The sequence below is a fragment of the Nylanderia fulva genome, unplaced genomic scaffold, assembly GCF_048542155.1.
Source record: "Nylanderia fulva isolate GAGA-0341 unplaced genomic scaffold, ASM4854215v1 Scaffold27, whole genome shotgun sequence".
Taxonomy (NCBI): Eukaryota; Metazoa; Arthropoda; class Insecta; order Hymenoptera; family Formicidae; genus Nylanderia; species Nylanderia fulva.
In genome coordinates, this window is record NW_028190336.1 from 2,468,689 (window position 1) to 2,486,186 (window position 17,498).

General features: G+C 33.3%; 3 protein-coding genes across 7 annotated transcripts in view; 2 read left to right on the forward strand and 1 right to left on the reverse strand.

Moving 5' to 3' along the window:
- The window catches only part of LOC114931437 (EGFR adapter protein), a 60,906-nt gene extending 50,383 nt beyond the window's left edge, over nucleotides 1-10,523 (forward strand). For all 5 annotated transcript variants that reach the window (XM_029303466.2, XM_029303464.2, XM_029303469.2 and 2 more), the window contains 6 exons: nucleotides 2,839-2,985; nucleotides 4,172-4,354; nucleotides 4,710-5,143; nucleotides 5,258-5,476; nucleotides 5,761-5,932; nucleotides 7,285-10,523. In XM_029303466.2, coding sequence (XP_029159299.2) covers nucleotides 2,839-2,985; nucleotides 4,172-4,354; nucleotides 4,710-5,143; nucleotides 5,258-5,476; nucleotides 5,761-5,932; nucleotides 7,285-7,494 — 1,365 coding nt within the window. In that variant the 3' untranslated portion in view covers nucleotides 7,495-10,523. The remainder of the gene's footprint in view (nucleotides 1-2,838; nucleotides 2,986-4,171; nucleotides 4,355-4,709; nucleotides 5,144-5,257; nucleotides 5,477-5,760; nucleotides 5,933-7,284) is intronic.
- On the reverse strand, nucleotides 10,510-12,436 carry LOC114931436 (DDB1- and CUL4-associated factor 13). Its single transcript, XM_029303463.2, has 5 exons — nucleotides 12,306-12,436; nucleotides 11,841-12,226; nucleotides 11,582-11,753; nucleotides 11,303-11,450; nucleotides 10,510-11,228 (listed from the first exon to the last, which is right to left on the reverse strand). The coding sequence occupies exons 1-5, from the start codon at nucleotides 12,373-12,375 to the stop codon at nucleotides 10,676-10,678; spliced, it is 1,329 nt and encodes a 442-aa protein (XP_029159296.1). The 5' UTR covers nucleotides 12,376-12,436; the 3' UTR covers nucleotides 10,510-10,675.
- A 901-nt stretch (nucleotides 12,437-13,337) lies between these two features.
- On the forward strand, nucleotides 13,338-16,511 carry LOC114931460 (pfs47 receptor). The gene is made up of 4 exons (XM_029303504.2): nucleotides 13,338-13,407; nucleotides 14,880-15,079; nucleotides 15,823-15,966; nucleotides 16,185-16,511. Exons 1-4 carry the CDS (start codon nucleotides 13,401-13,403, stop codon nucleotides 16,269-16,271), a joined length of 438 nt encoding a protein of 145 aa, XP_029159337.1. The 5' UTR covers nucleotides 13,338-13,400; the 3' UTR covers nucleotides 16,272-16,511.
- Nucleotides 16,512-17,498: the final 987 nt, after the last annotated feature.

The following is a 17,498-nucleotide window of genomic DNA, read 5'->3' on the forward strand; positions in this document are numbered from 1 at the left end:
CGTTTTCTTCTTCACATTTTCATAAAGCATGGTGTTGATGGGAGAAAATAAATTAGTTTTCTGCTATTTAGTATATTGACACGATACGCGATAAAAATAATAGAATTAATGAAAACATTACGTAAGAGCTACTCAACATGTGTATATGTGAATCTTTTAATTATATAATAAAAAATATTTATTAATATAATTTAAGATGTTAATATTATTAGTAGTCTTACTTTCGCAAAACCATGGTTTTCAAATATAATAAAAAATTGATCGCATCCATCTTGAAGCTGAAATTCTCTGTACACATCATGATATACAGTAATGAGAGTTTATAGTATAACTAAATGACGATTTATATAGGTATGCCTAAAAGGATGGCGGAGGATAGTGCTCGGGTATGACTTGGCGAGTTACGGAACGGTCGTGCGGCCGGTCCGCAATTATAGCTCAAGTCATTGCCTTGCTCCGCGTGCAAACGTAATTGAAATATCTTGTTCCTAGTGGAATCATTCGACCTGACCTCAAACCGCAAACCGTAAAATTATTCGGGCAAGCACGGCGTCGCTGCGCGCGTTTCAATCTAAAAGCTCGCCCCGCCATTGTCTCACGCAAACGAGAACGTATATCATTAAAACGCGTTACTCCCTACATTACGTAATCCCTTTCGCCTCCGTTTTTTCCACATACCAAACGGCCAGTTTTAAACGTTTTTGTCGGACGTTTTTTTCATAATAGCGTACGTAAACTTGCAAAACAATACGGCATCGAAAAATACACAGCGTCAGCACGTTCGGCTTTACAATTCTATCTTTCGTTTGCATTTTTATCACTCGCGAGCTGATTCCGTCTGCGAGAAATGTATTTTCCATCCATGTGGTGCGAAGCCGGGGATTTGCAAGGATTTCCGGATCGCTTGCAACAATGTCCTAACAATGTCACAGAGATATAGGTACATAGGCGCAGGTATTCTACATAGACGCAAGAAGAACGCAAGCTAGAATTCGAGATATACGTGTACTCGACGATGCGAAACGATCGAACACCTCCCTCGCGACGAAGAAAGGAAAAGTTACAGACGCGAGAGACTCTGTTAATCCGCTGCTCTCGTTTTCTATGCACGCACAATGCGTGCTCTTAGACCCTCGTCGGTCGACCATGCGTGCATTAATACCCATCGCAGCGGGGCTTTTACGTAAGTTTTCGAAAAATAGAGATAGCAAATTCGAGCGAACGCACTAGTGCGCATTGGTGCACATTAAACGCTGTCGCATATAAATTTAACAATAGCATAAGTAATTAATACTACAAATTATTATTATTATTGTTATTATTATTGTTATTCGATATGAATATATGGTTATAATTACTCGTAGAATTAATTACCTTACTGTTTTAATTGTTTATTTAGCTATTATAAATTTCTGTACAAAAGTTCTTTTTAATTTGAATCACTACAACACATTAGTGCAGTCAACCAAATTCGTTAAAAGATAGCACGAATTTTTTCCCATTTCTAATCTGCGCACGTACTTTTGTATATAAATTATAAATTTGTAAATTATTTATATTGTAATTATTAATATTGTAAATTTCTATACGACAATTTTTTTAACTTGCATCACTGCAACGCATTAGTGCAGTCAACCAAATTTGCTAAAAGATATACCACGAATTTTTTTTCATTTCTGATCTGCGCACGCACTCTTGTATATAAATTATAAATTTGTAAATTACTTATATTGTAATTATTAATATTGTAAATTTCTATACGACAATTTTTTAACTTGCATCACTGCAACGCATTAGTGCAGTCAACCAAATTTGCTAAAAGATTGCACAAGTTTTTTTCCATTCCTGATTCTGCGCGCGTTCTGTGTATATGTATACATATATATGCGCACGATTCATCTGTATCTTGATCGGGTGTAAATACTAGACGTATGCAGCCAAGTTTTCTAAACACATATACGAGCGAGGCTGAGCTTGCGGATCTTCGCGAGTGCTTATTACATATTCAGACTCCGCGTTTGCGCTGCTGCATCTGCGGCGTCTGCTTGGACCGCTCATTCCTCATTTATCTCACTGATGAATCCGACAAAAATGTAATTGTCTCTATATTAGAGCGTAAATAATATTTTCATATAATATATTTTATGAATTTAATAATCTTTTATTTAATAATATTGCTCTCGGGCAAGAATTTTTTTATTCAGCATGGTTGCATCGCCTTTGATATTTGACGGAATTATAATTTCAACATCTAGTTTATGATTTTTAATTAAAAAGGTAGCATTTAGAAGTCTCATTTACAAAAGCACATATACACATTATGTCAAAAATTAAGGATATATATTTTAAACATTTTCTAATTAAAATTTAATTACAACGTGATATAAAAAAAACAGCTGTATTTCGATCAAGTAAAAATTTACAAGCTGCTCTAATTAATTGAATTATCTTGTGAATAGTTCTTAAGATAGTCTTACTGCTTAAAAAATTAATATTTAATTGATTAAAAATGGCTCCAATAATGATAATTCATAAGAACAATAAAAAAAGACAATAGGAACGCTACATGGCGCAAATAAATTTATTATAAATCAAAAATACTAATCGAAATATAAAGGCGAACATTTCGATCCCTTTTCGGAACTTTTATCAACTTATTAATAAAATTAATAATTATAAAAAAAATTAATTTTACGTGGATTAATCTTACTGTGCGGAGTATGGGCACGAGTTTTTGCGGACATATTTGTTAAAATTAAATTAAAAACTCGCAAAAAAATTTTTCTGCATATTATATCAAATTTATGTTAAAGTTCGAGTTTTTTCTTCTATTTGCAGGCGGAGGAGCTGAACACCATCGTTGGCAATGCTTTCCGCATGGCGTACGTGGCGCAGCTTCAACGCCAACCGATCCTTCAAGATGTAATCTCATCGCGATCGACGCCATCTTATCGCAAAGACAAACAGGAGCATCGAACGTCGTGGGTATGTTTTAAACATAACACACAACCGAATAAACAACTGACCGCTCTTGCGTGGAAAAAACAAATTATAAAACTTGAAAAAATGTTTAGTAGCACGTCAATCGCTAATAAGGAAGCGCTAATGAAAGTAAAGCTTAAAGTGCTAATGAAGTAATTTGTTTCTGTCGTCGTCAACTAGCAAATTAGTTAAGTTAAACTTTGCAAGCTCAACTTTACAAGCTAGTAGTATCGTGCCATCTGCCAGTCTTCTCACAAAAGCACTGTGGATTGCAATTAAATAGTTTTAGCAATTAGCGGACAGTTCTCAGATCTTTCTTCTTAAAGATTCTGCTTACCGAGTTGTATCGTAGCGCAACGTTTGCCTTGCAAATAAAAGAGCGTATAGAGGAAATGGAATGCAGAAAGTATCGTCTCAATTTTTCTGAAAATTGAATAAACACCGTAAAATGTTACAGCGCAATCGCAATAAGCTCGCTTTTAGGTCAAAAACTCGACTACACAAATAAATCAAAATCATGAAAATTGTGTATTCGAATCGTATTAATAAATTTGTTCCATGGTTACGCGCAAACACGAGATATTCCAGAAGGTATTAGAATAGATACTGCAATATGCTGGTACTGGAATATATAACAGAGAAAGAGAAGAGACAGCTGGAACACAGCTCCGCGGAAGAGCTTCTTAAATATCCAAGCGCGAGTCGAAAGAGACAACGACGACAACCATATCCTCTCTCGACGTGGTCTCACGAGACCCACCGACTCCAGTAGTGTCCCGTTTACGGGCCGCGTTAATTATAAATTCGACCCGAGTCTCTCGCTTACCACCTCGCGTCGCGTCGCGTCGCGTTTCCAAGTAAACGGTCAGTCCGTCATGGTCCGCTCGGAACAGTTCTCGCCGCAGAATCGCCCTGGGAATCGTCAGATTCCATCGAATATTCATTCAGAAAAGTCCGACTGTGACTGAATCGTTTAGTTTTATTTTTTTTTTAATTTTTTTTTTTACAATCTTGTCTAATTAATGATACTTTTGGGCTCCTTGCGGATCCGTTTAAGGCAGGTGATAGCACGTCGAAAGAGAATCTTTAACAATAAGACGTTTGCGCTAAGAGGCATAAATAATTAGCAAACGGTTGCCTGTTCTTGCAACGTCTCGGGATGTAATTCGAATCAATGCTTCGCTTGCAGAACAAATCGCTGTCCGAAGACGATACGATCGCCGCGGGCGCTTGCAGAAGTCCGTCGTCGAACTCGTGGTTGAAAAGTCGGACATCGCCCACCTCTAGAATTGGAAGGGGTTCATCTGCAACGGATATGAACGTGCAGCTCGGCAGCGCCGGCTCGCCCACGCTGCGACTTTCTGGCGTAAAGGTGAATTCATACAAGTAATAACAACAAACTCCACCACGACCTGCTCTATTACATTCGAACGCGAAAATTAATTTTAGTTCATCTAGCAGCAATTTACAGTAAGCTAACTTTAAAACGTAAAGTTTTATATATCGCCGACCAAACTATACATGTAACACGCGTTTCTTTTAATTAATACCGTTTCTCATCCATTTTGTGGCTGCAAGACACATATAAATGCATCGCGAATATAAAAAGAAGAACATAACGTTAATGAAAAAAATGACCAGACTGATTGAATGGCTAAATGATCGATATTTTTAATTCTCTCGCTCGCTAATGCTCGCGTTTCAAGGGCGATTCGAAATAATTCCAGGCGCCGAACACGATCCCAGGTCTGCGGCCATCGTTCACGAACGTTCTCGGACCCATAACGAACGAGGATGGGCCGAAGAGCATATCCCAGCAGAGCACGCCGAGCAGCGATGAGAGCAACTCACCGACCGAGTTAAACTCGTACAAGAGGCTAACGGACAAGCCGCCGCTGATAAAGCGGCTGGCGATGGGTTTGACAGGTGGACGCGACGTTCTTGGGCTGAACAGTGAGGATGACAGCTGCCCGCTCGTCAGCGGTAGCAGCACGCCAACCAGCCCATCGAACAGGCCCCATTCCGGGGGCTACATAAACGAGGCGATCATCGACTCGGAGGGTACGAGGCCGTCCTACAACAAGATCCCGCCGTCCGAAAGCCTCGACAACACCATCAACGCGTCCATCACCGCGAAGAACTTCAACATCGAGAACAACAGGTGAGGCAGCTCCGGAATCCTGTTTCTCCTCTTCCGCTTCTCCCTTCTTCAAAATCAGTCAAGTGATCGCGAACGTAAGACTTGTGAATGGCAGCTCTTCCGTCTCTTTTTCAGGATAGGACACAATTGCCCGGATTCGGGTACAGAGGCGGAATTCAAGTCAAAAAGAAGATCGCAAATTAGCACGTCGAGTAGCTCGGTGCCCGCTGACGGAAGCACTCATGGCTCCACGCCAACCCCGCCGCCTTTACCCGAGAGAACAGACAGTCTGAATAATCGAAACGAGGAGGCCGAGCTACGCAAGGCGCCCTGGTTCCAAGCTGGAATACCCAGGTTAGTCCAAACGAGTCATTACTACATTTCGGACTAACGAAGTAACGCGCGCCCGCGTTTCTCAGTGCGCCAAAATAGCAACGTCGCCTCTAGCTAATTTTAAATATTCCTCGAGCGATTCAGTTCCAATGGTGTAACTTACCTACTCTGTAACTTGGTACGAATCTGTATAATATAGTCAATGAGATAAGCCAAAATATCCGATTGTTTTCTCTTGAAAAGAAAAGAAGATACTTACACATTTTCGCTCATTTATCATTAACACGTCACGACCGTGATTTTAGAGAGATAACGCTGGAGGTATTGAGCCAAGAGCCGGAAGGAGCGTTCATGGTGCGAGAGAGTACCAGTAAGCCCGGATGTTACGCCCTCTCCCTCCGCGTGCCCCGTGAATTCCAGCCGAGCGGAATAGCCCATTATATCATAATGCGTACAAACAAAGGATACAAAATCAAAGTAAGTTTCTTCTCGATATCCACATCTAAAGGATAGCAAAGACTCTCGTAAGATTCTTGCGCGAGCTTGGAAGAGTCAAAGTAAATCTTCCTTCGGCCGAAAACATTCGTTCTTGCGAAAGGTAAAACCTCAAATATCCGCACAGATTAACTTGATTAACATTTCTTTCCGAGAACAACAACCGCTATTTATTTCAACAATCTCTCGTGTAATGCGTATCCGTACTAATTATACGTTTATTACACAGAGAGAAAATGTGTTTGCGCCAAAAGTTGAACATAGATCTACGCGAGAATAAAACTCTTTTTAAAATACGCTTATATAGAATATTATCCAATTAGGATAATATCTAAGACAGGAAGAGAGACCACAGGAGAATCCTTTCGCGTATTCGCGGAGTTAATATTGAAATAAGCTACGCTACAATGGGGTGCTAATGCGCGAAGCTTTTAGTAGCCAGACATTATACGGTACCACGCTGGTGTAAAGCTACTAATACATTCGGATATTTAAATGGTCGAACTTCCCCCTCACGTAGGATAGATTAAATGAGTCCGCAGACTTTGATAATCTCCGAAACCAGTATAAATGAGTTTTGTTGGATGTGCCGTGTGGGTGCCGTAGGGAAATCAAAACTCCGCTCTCCCTTTGCCTCTCTCTCTCTGTCTCTTTCTCTCTCTTATATATGTATAGTATATGTATAGTAGCGCAAAATTGCATCGCTGTAACAGCGCAGCACCAGATCCGAATGAATGCCGTCCGCGATAATTTTGATACACAAAGCTCGCGTCTCGACACACATGTGTAATACATTTAATACCGCCTTGTTATGTACGTGTGACGCTACGTTACATATCCGCGTATCGCTACACGCCCCTGAAAATGCGAGAAAAGATATCCAAATTAATATCACGTTTCAATTTTGTCCCAACAATGCATTACAATAATGCATTGTAATATAAGATAATACGCGTATGATTTAAATCAAACAACACAATGTAAATAATAATAATAAGAATAATAATAATAATAATAATAATAATAACAATAAACTCCAATTACATGTATATCAAAAACAAGTATAGAAAAAGAGTCTCTTCTCTTTATTATTTCGAGGAAAATTGTCGATTTTGCTTTTCTGTCAATATATACTTTAACAATAGTTACGAGAAAATAAAGATAATATAAACGAAGTAGGAAAATTTTTTAATTAATAATTTTTTAATTTTAATTAATAACTTTTTTAATTAATAATAATTATAAATTAATTAATTCGAAATTTAGTGTTGTCGCAATTATATCACGAGAAACGAGAAATGTGATAATCTCTATAATAATTTCATATGTTTCAGGGCTTCACAAAGGAGTTCACGACGCTGACCGCACTAATAACTCACCATTCGGTCATGCCAGAATTATTGCCATGCCCGTTGTCGTTAAGCCGATATAATCCGAGCTTCGTCAAGACTGATTCCAGCAAGGATTTCGCGGACATCGATTCAGACCCCGATTACAATACTCTGGCGGATTTTCGCAAAATGATGGCCGATCTAAACGTTTAGAGCGAACCGTCGAAAATAATCATTTGCATGGAATATTTACGTATGCTCCATTTTTTCTTTTTTACGAAAACGTCTATCGATTCACGATTGGAAAGAATTGAGGCACTATTTGAGGTACATTTTGGTACCTGGATTAAAAAATTGTGTGCCATTGAATGTAAAGAGCCAATATCGTACTTGCTCGATTGTCACGAAGAGAACGGAAAAATCGATATTGGCAGAACACAAAGTACGTATTTAAGCGACGCTTAGTTATCAACTTATGTTCCGAAAAGACTCGCACAACCACCAGTGATACATACTCGTAAGTCATTAATAATGATAAGGAATACGTAGCGTAGAGATAATTTAATAACTGCTAGTGTTGTGTGGACGCGTGCGACTGTGGAATAGTAATGCCGAACAATTTTTTATATTACACGCACGCTTAGAGCGAGATATTAGTTTTAAGCTTGTTACAGCAGGTGAAGCGAAACACAAATTGTCGTTTGTCAAAAAATCCTCTAAAAAATTTTTTAGTAAATTATTTTCGCGAAAGGGAGTATATTAGAGCAATCATGTTAAGAATTATGATCTTTTTACGAGTTTCTCTGTTGTTAGACTGACTTTCAAAGTAAATCGAATTTTCTTATCGTTTGGATCGTTCTTGATAAATGTAACGAGACCAAAAGATTAATTATGATATATTATTGTTATAAAATACATTGAATAATTGATGGGTTAAATAAAAGCATCGATAAATTTTACAAAAATATAATTTCTCAAGCTTTAAAAAATTTAAATAAATATTACATTAAAATATTATATTAAAAAAACATATTATTGTTAAAAATATATGAGGATTAAAAGGAGAAACAGCTATGTATGGAAAATATATTTCCCGAAAAAAATCGATAACTCACAGAATGGCACATACAATATTCAGATATTTTTTCATCTTTCTCACAATTGTGAAAAACTTTGTGATATCTGAGAGCGATTTAACAATTTTTATTCGACTGAAGTGATTATTTATTATTTCGTAAGATGTAGTCGAAGATATATATTGTTAACGTAACACAAAATTAACTATATCAACTTAGTCGCACTTGAAGTTGAAAGGCCAGATATGTTCCAACAAGATTGTAAAAAAACCAATCGTCTCTCCCTCTATTCGATTAGACTTTATAATTAATCAAGCGAGGTCTATTCTTGAGAAACTACAAAAGATACGAATAATCGTCACATATTTTCTGTACATACCTCGAAGAAAACGAGAAAAAAAGAGAATCGAATTGTTTAAAAGTGTTCGAATTTGGGAGCAAAATCAAGATATAATTGATCGGATTTAAATTCTTTCGTTATGATTTAGTCGCGCAATTCCGATGATATATCGAAACCGGGGATTAAAAACGAAAAACAAGTTCTTCTCGGTCAATATTAAAAAAAGAATAATTTTATTTGTTTTATTTAGATGTTTAGTAAGTTTAATATCTTGTGTAAAATAATCTGATGCATGTGCACAGAGCAAAAGTTTTTTGCTCTAAATTTTATTTCCTAGTCCATGCAGCAGACACAAAATACTAGTAAAATATTATTTATTAATTATATAAAACAAAGATGCAATTTGAATGAAAATAAATCTTGTAACACAAGATTAAAATATACAATATATTTTCTCTTCATAAAAATAAATAAAAAATATTTTTCGTTTTTAGTCCTCAATTACAATATTGATGTGTATATGTTGTTTATATGTATATATATATATGTGTATATTATAATTATTCTCTCGATATTTCTAGACATATATATTTAATTAGTCAAAGAGGATTAGTAAAAGGTATTATGGAAAATATGATTATTATATACGAACATAGAATTTTACCAAAATTTGAATTCAAAATATGAAATACGAAATATGATAATATATAATTTATAGTTTTTCTCAACTATCCTAGTCTTGTACAGAAATTTCGCGCAGAAATTTCGAAATTAGTTACAATGAAAACCGTGCGATATGTGTGAATAATTACACTATTCAGATGATTCATACGCAGTAACCAGATATTACAAATCGCGCACACTTTTTGTACATTGCAAAAAAAAAAATAATTTTCCATTAATCACCAAATATCATTGATATCTTGGCTATATAAATTATCGAAACTACATCAAGAAATTTAAAAACTGCCAAAATCATATTTTTCATTAAATCAACGACATCAAATATAGCGACCATCGTTTATAACAAAAACTGGAAAGCAAGGATTGAAGTTGCTATAACTTCGGTGACGTAATTTCAATGTTATAAATATAAACGTGTGACATAAAATAACAATTTTTCATACTTGTAATATCGAATATTAAATTTTTCAAAATGATAACGCAGTTTCGATCCTTGTACATACAAAATAGGCAAAATAAACATGTGCATCAATAGCGTATCGATAAGATACATATAACGCATTGTGCTGGAAGAAAGTTCAGAAAGATGCATATGGTGCATTAAAATCGTATGTATGATATGTATAATAGATTTATGCAAATATGAATCCCTGTGACTTTCTACTTCTACAATGTGTTTCTGTGTAATGCTTTAACAACGCGTATTGCTAAGTCATTATAGTAATGAAAGGAGAAATCTCATAGAAATATATATTGTATTTCTGAAATTTTATTAGAAATTTATCACGTACCAATTACATTTTTTAAGATCACAAAAATTGTGTAAAAGAAATAGCATGTTTTATATTTGTTAATCTTAACATAACACACACAACGTACAAGAATTTTAATAAGCTTTTTGAAATATAAAATTAAAATAACAAGAAAAATGAAAGAGAAATATTTATACTAGAAAACCGATTAAACTGCGTGCTAAAATAATTGCGCGAGAAGCGCAGCATAATCAGCTGTTGTAAGATACGCTAGGCATGACATTAATCACTGCTTGAGGTTTGTTTGTAATGTTTTATGAATTTATTATTCGCGATGCGTTGTATAATGTCAAGAGAAATTATTTATTACAATAAATATTATACAAAGAGTATGTTTATTTTTTGCCATGATAGATAATATTTTACAAAATCTAAAAATATAAATATCGATGACGTAATAAGAGTTAACTAACGACGAATCGATAAATAAAATTCGAAATATTGTATTTCAAAGTATATCAAGTAAAACGATACATATCCTTTCAATTATCTTGACGTACCACGTGCTTTTCTCTTTCTGACACGAATGGTACGGTTCCCTTCTTAGAATGAGTACGTCTATTAGCTTCCTTGCGTTTACTTTTCTCACGAATATTCCGTAATTCAACTCGAGCATTGTATATGTGTTTCGGCACTTGTCTATGACGCGCAATACGTCGAATTTCAGGATGAATCGCATACTTTTCTTTCAAAGCATCATTGCAACGTAGTGCTAGTTTTTCTCTAGTCTTCAGAAGACCAAGTTTTTCTGATGCTTTAGCTTTCCATATACGAAGATTCATTTCATCACTGCCACTTATTATGTATTTATCATCGAGTGACCATCCTACGCAGGTAAGCCTCTGCATGCGTCTTGTGTGGTACACTTCTCGCGAGTGACCTTTATTAACCTCGAAGATACGAATAGACTTGTCGTAACTACCCGAAACGAATTCTCTTCCTGTCGGCGAATAATCCACATCTATCACAGCCTCTACATGATCCTTATGTACATTCATTGGCGTTTTTAATTTCCGAATATCATAGGTGTACAAACTGAAAGAAATGTCTTTAAGATTTCTGCAAAAATTGAATGCAAAAACAAAGCTACGATTATAATACAGTCTTACTTGTAATCTTCATTAGCACATGTGAAGACGAAAGCTTCCATGGGATTCCAAGAAAGTTTGTTGCTCCGTAATTTCATTACTATTCTTGTTAAGGGTCCTGTGTCTCTGGTGTCATATAAAATTATGCTACGATCACTTGCACAAGAGGCTGAAAACAATTTGATTTAAGAAAAATTTAATTCAAAATTTGGATAAAATTTTGTATGCAAAGAGAACTGCTAGAAAAATGTATCGAATAAGTATACTTAAACCTCAATATATATAATATATAAATTATACCTAAAAGATCTTTCTGGATAGGATTGAATTTTACATCGTGTAAACTATCTACACCCCATTTAAATGTACGGAGTGGTTCATTACGAGTTTCTTCCCACATATGACATAATCCTTCTCCGCAGGTGACAAATAGAGGTTTAGTTCGATGATGCGTTATATTAGTTAGTACTGTCTAGAGATAAAAATTTGTTTAAAACTTTCAAATGCTTTAAAACAATAACTTATAAACTTAAAAACTTATATGTAAAAGCTGACATACTTTGCTGACAATAGTATTTAAAGGTTCTTCTTCTTCTTTATTAGCATCCCATGTCTTAATTGTTTTGTCGTCTCCAATAGTAATAAAATGTTTTCCATTAGGCACATATGTAAGGGCACGAACTATACCATCATGAGCTAATAATGTACGTTTGCAGATTCCTTGGGCAAGATTCCACATTCTTACTTCACCATCATAAGCACCACTCAATAAAGTAGATAATTGAGAAGGATGTTTACATATGCAAGATATTGCATCCTTATGGCCTTCTAAATTGCCTACAAATGGTTTTGCAAATACTCTTTCGAGTTTAACAGCGTTCAATGCTTTCGTGTATTCTCTTGGAGCTACAAAGGGATGTAAAGATGGATCGAAATTTCTTGGAACTGTAAATAATAAAACAATTTTCCATCAAATGTAGACTACGATAGGTTAGTATTAGCTTTGCAATCGATATAAACTTACTTTTATGAATATCTCGTTTAGTTTCTCGTAAGTATTCATCAGGATTCCTACTTAACACTTTAACTTTCATTTTAAAACGATCACACGTGCGCTTTTTTATCGAAATAAAACTTACGAAGATATTTAAACATTTACACGTGGTCTGTGAGGACTCAATGAAAACGTAAACTCTCGTCTCAATCGACTTTCGACTTTTATCGACTACTCTCGAGTCTCGATTACTCTCGAATCGTCAAATATGATTTGAATCTCAACTAAGATTCGAGTCTCTGCTAAGTACAATTTGAATTTCTACAAAATAGAATTAAAATTTTTTTTAATAATTAAAATACAAAAAACGCTCTTTATTAAAAAAATTCTATATATTTAATTAAATTATTTATTATATTATTTTGTTTTTTCTTTTATTATACTAATTCTTTTTTACATGATGTTTACATGCATGGATTTTTTATACGTGCACACATAAAATAAAATAAATGATTATTAAATTTTTGCATGATTACACGTAATGGAAACTATATACATTATGATATACAGAGATAATTTCTTTTAGAATTTACTCTGAATAAAATTATGAGACAATGTTAATATATTAGAAGAATTTTATAAGAGTTTCTCTGACTAATATTTACCATAATAAAAATATTAATATATATATACCACATAAAATATGTTCGATTAATTTTACATATTAATATTTTTTATTATGGTAAATATTTTGAATCAGAGAAATTTATAAAATTCTTCTCATATACCATATTGTCCCACAATTACCATGATTTTCAAGATAAATTCTAAGAGAAAACTCTCTCTCTCTCTCTCTCTCTCTCTCTCTGTCGTTTTATCAATTAAAAATGCGTAATCGCATAGAAGATGTATGAGAAGAGGAAAAATATATCATGATATTCTACAGAAACAGTGTGTCATATATATTATAGAGTACAAAGAAGGGGGGAGAGAGAGAGAAAGGGGAGCATTTTGGTAAATAAGATTACGCGAATGATAAGATTACACGAGCCTTTAACTTAGCGTACAGACACGATAAGCATCATCTCGTATTGAGGTTTCAGCGGTACCGAATCGATTTTCATAATGCCAGGTAAGTAAAAAAAAAAAATTTGCTTCAAATATATGTTAAAAATAAATTTAGAATATTAAATTTTTTGTTTTTTATATAATTAATTTTTTTTATTCTCTTATTTGCTTCAAGTCTATTTTATTAATTTATTATCAATATTTACTATTATATATAAATATTTAATCAAATGTCATTTTCCTCAGTTTAATTTTTTCATTATTACAGAAAATTTGAAGCATAAATTGGAAAACTCGAATTATAATTATAATATATAAATATAAATGAAAATTAATTTAAGAAACTAAAGTATTTTTCTATTTGCTAATTTTAATTATTTTTTAAATTTATAATTTCCGAAAATTTTAGCTAAATATATATTCTGCTTATAAAAATTCTGATTATAATTTACAATATATTTCAAATGAGTAAAGATAAATTAAAAATTTTTCGATGACGTTAAAACTATATAATCCTATGATATTATGTTTTATAAAATATGCGTGCTTATTATTTATGCCGTATTGTATAGAAAAAAAGATTATTATTGGATATAGATTTTTTCTTAAAAAATTCTGTCTGAAAAAATTCAAGAAAGTGTGTCACTAAATTTAAACAGTCACTTTAGTGTAAAAAGTGAATCATATATGAATTATGTATAGATAATATATGTGAAATCATCCATCATACATGAACCTTCTGGAAACGTTTTATCAATTACGCACGAAACGTGTATATCAGAGTTGAAACATTTTAATATTACGTAATACATATGTTCATTATATGTCAATTGTTTAGATATTTATAAAATTATGTAGAATAAAATTTGTATGACATTTTTCTTCTCTCTTTCATCTAAATTCTAAATTAAATTAAACTTTATTTTAATTTATTAAACAATTGTATTAAAATTTATTTTTGTTATAATAATCAAAACACTTTTATTAATTTGAAACAAGATATTTATTAAAAAAATAAGGAACTATAACTATAATTAATTGTAGAATTGAATATCAATATTTGCATAATACTTTTTAATAAAAGTAATCTATTATATAATATTTTATCATAAATTATTTTTGTAACAATTATATCTAAGAAAATTACTATTGCAAAGGTGTTATTGCAATGATAATATATACCACATTTGCAATGGTAATTTTCTTGAAAAAATAATTTATCATAAATATTATTAGATTTATTTACTTTTATTAAAACGTATTATGCAAATATTAATCTTCAATTGTAAGTTTACGTAACAAAGAATGATATATTGGATATTAGATTTTCTTCTCTCTTTTTTATTTTAATCCTAAATGAATTTTATATCAAGTAAAATATCCTGCTCTATATCGAACTTCTAAATCGCTCTAAACCGAAATTTTTTATTTAAACACTCTAACGAGATAAGATTAAAAGACTAAAGCCTAGTCGATCCATCCGAGTTAATTTACTTGGCATATCAGTGTCATTGATAGTTTGTCATTTTATTACAGCCTACAGGTGGATAAGCCGTACCGGTAATCAATCGCTGCCAGAAAACGCGGTCGCCGGAGGCCGCGATTCTGATGGATGCACGATTTACGTTGGCAGAGCCTTCCACAATGGCGACATGGTGCCAGCGAAAGTGATTCCTGATAAAAATGTCGCTTATATTTGTCATAACGGCGAGGAACATCCTAAAGATCATTTCGAAGTGAGTAAAAAGCGAATCTATTTAAGTCGCGAAAGACTCGATCTAATTTATTGCTTTTGCATCGAGCAAAATTTGAATCATAACTCTATCATCTTGTGAAAGTAATTAAAATTAACAAATGGATATAATTTTAATAGCATATATTCTTTCTTGGTATTGCAAATTGTCTATTTTTTATTTATTTTTACTCATAATGCTCATCGACAAAATTAGCATAAGTGTTTTCCTGTTAATCTTTAAAGCAGAAATAAGAATCATATTATTGATTTTATTTCTCAAATTGATATTATCATCAATGCGCATAATAAATGCCAAGTCTTATTAATTAATATAAGGTTATTCCCAATATTCAGCAACTTCCTTTCATTGTGTAGTAGCGAATAAGTATCTACGGATTATTTCTGCAAGTTATGTAACGTGCCATAAATAAGTAGTCAAAGTACAAAACTTGCTAAGATTAATTGGCTGTATTAAATTCAAGATAATCTTGAGATATCAGTTTTCTTGCGAAGATTGAAAACTCCCCGACCACAAGATATGATTCGTGGTAAGCGGTGCGAATTATATGAAAGATTATTATTATAAAAATATTTTTGTCTCATCTGATAATCTTCCCCGATCAAATAATAATGGATAAACGCTGATATAATTCCTTATATGATCTGTTACTACATTAACATTTTATGCGTACATAATTATTGTTATTTATTAATTTTTAATTTTTTACGATAAATATGCATCAGATCCTTTGCCAAGGCGAATTTGCATGGGAATTCTCTAGTAATGGTGATGTACCAGCGGATGCAATAATCGCTGGTCAAACAGCGGACGGAGAACCTTTATACATTGGCCGTGTCCTCCATAACGGATCTCAAACGATTGGCAAGGTCAGTCTTTTCGGCAGTTGTTCTTAAGATTCGAAACAATTGTTTGCACATACATATATGCGATAAGAATATTTGAAAGTATAGAACATTATTATGTTTTTCCATCTACCATTTTGTGTTTTCAATACGCGAAATTTATTTTAATTCCGCTATGATTTCGTTTACTTCTATGTGTCTGTGTGTGTGTGTGTGTTGTAAAAAAATATATATTTTTTCAGGTACAACAAAGTCACGGATGCCTGTACATTCCATTCGATGGCGAAGAGTTGTCGTTCAAAGATTACGAAGTACTTGTCATGCACTAATTAAAGATGCTCGATTGTAATATATATTTTATGTATACGGTTAAATTATCAGTCAAGCAACAACATCTCTAAACATACTGCTGAAGAAATTATTATGCGAATAATAGCGCATTTTTAAACATTTGTACAAATTTATTAAAGAGATGATTATAAACAAGACGATTATCAATATATATCGAAATTTCAAATTGTTTTTAAAAAAAACAGCAATTAAATATCGAGATAACATTAATTAAACAATTTATGTTTTTTATTAATTCCTTAGCAATATTTCCATAATTTACTCTATTATATCGATAATAATTCGTTATAAAAATGAAGTTTATGAAGATACACGTATCTTTAATTTCTCTAAAAATATTGTAATGTAAAGTAATATAATATTTTTATATTGTAATTGTATAACAAATAATTACTCTTATTATTTCGCCTTTATTTATATTTGTTATAAAATGTATGTATAACAATGCATGCTATTACTCGTATTAAAACGAACATTTGAGTCAAATTATCATCGATAAATAACTGAGCAAAAGAGAGAGTCATCACAAGGCGAACAATTTATAGAAATAAATGAAACACAAATGATTACTAAAAACATTGTGCCAGAAAAATAGGAGCATATATAAAATAGGAGAAATCGTTTCCGTTCACTCGATTCGATAACCCAAAAAAATCGAAAGTGACTTTATGCGTTGAACGTGGAATTAAAATCATTAAATGGCTTCACGCGGTTGAAATTTTATCACGGTTTATTGAAAGTCCACGATTATCGAGTAGCGATTCAGCGGAGCGAGAATGCAACAAAATCGAATATTTATGTTAGTAGCTCATTATACAGTGTCTATAATAAGCTATTACGTTAATATATTATAACAATCTAATTTGTTGACGACTGCAGTAAATAATCGATCGATCCGCGAAAAAAATGTGATATCTCTCTCGAACAAACACGGCTGTTATGATGTACGAAGAGGACGGCTCTTGGATGATGACGACCACCGATGCACTCTCGTCGGTCGGATATCAAGACAGAGGTGCCAGTGACAGCTCTGCATCGAATATTTTATAAGCATCGCTGTGGAATTGCGAGCATTACTCACTTGACAGCGTCATACGTCAGACGAGAGCCAGGGCCGCCTCTAGATCTCTTTCGGCCTCTCTAGGTTGCGACCTTGCAATTTTCATCGATTTCGCGATTCCGCATCGTGAGTTTCGAGAGCCTAT

Coding starts and splice junctions, on each gene's coding strand:
- LOC114931436 (XM_029303463.2), bottom strand. CDS start 12,375: ATGAAAGTTAAAGTGTTAAGTAGGAATCCTGATGAATACTTACGAGAA. Junction 12,227..12,305: donor TAAACGAGATATTCATAAAA/GTAAGTTTATAT, acceptor TATTATTTACAG/TTCCAAGAAATTTCGATCCA. Junction 11,754..11,840: donor TAAATACTATTGTCAGCAAA/GTATGTCAGCTT, acceptor TTTTATCTCTAG/ACAGTACTAACTAATATAAC.
- LOC114931460 (XM_029303504.2), top strand. Junction 15,080..15,822: donor ATCCTAAAGATCATTTCGAA/GTGAGTAAAAAG, acceptor AATATGCATCAG/ATCCTTTGCCAAGGCGAATT. Junction 15,967..16,184: donor GATCTCAAACGATTGGCAAG/GTCAGTCTTTTC, acceptor ATATTTTTTCAG/GTACAACAAAGTCACGGATG.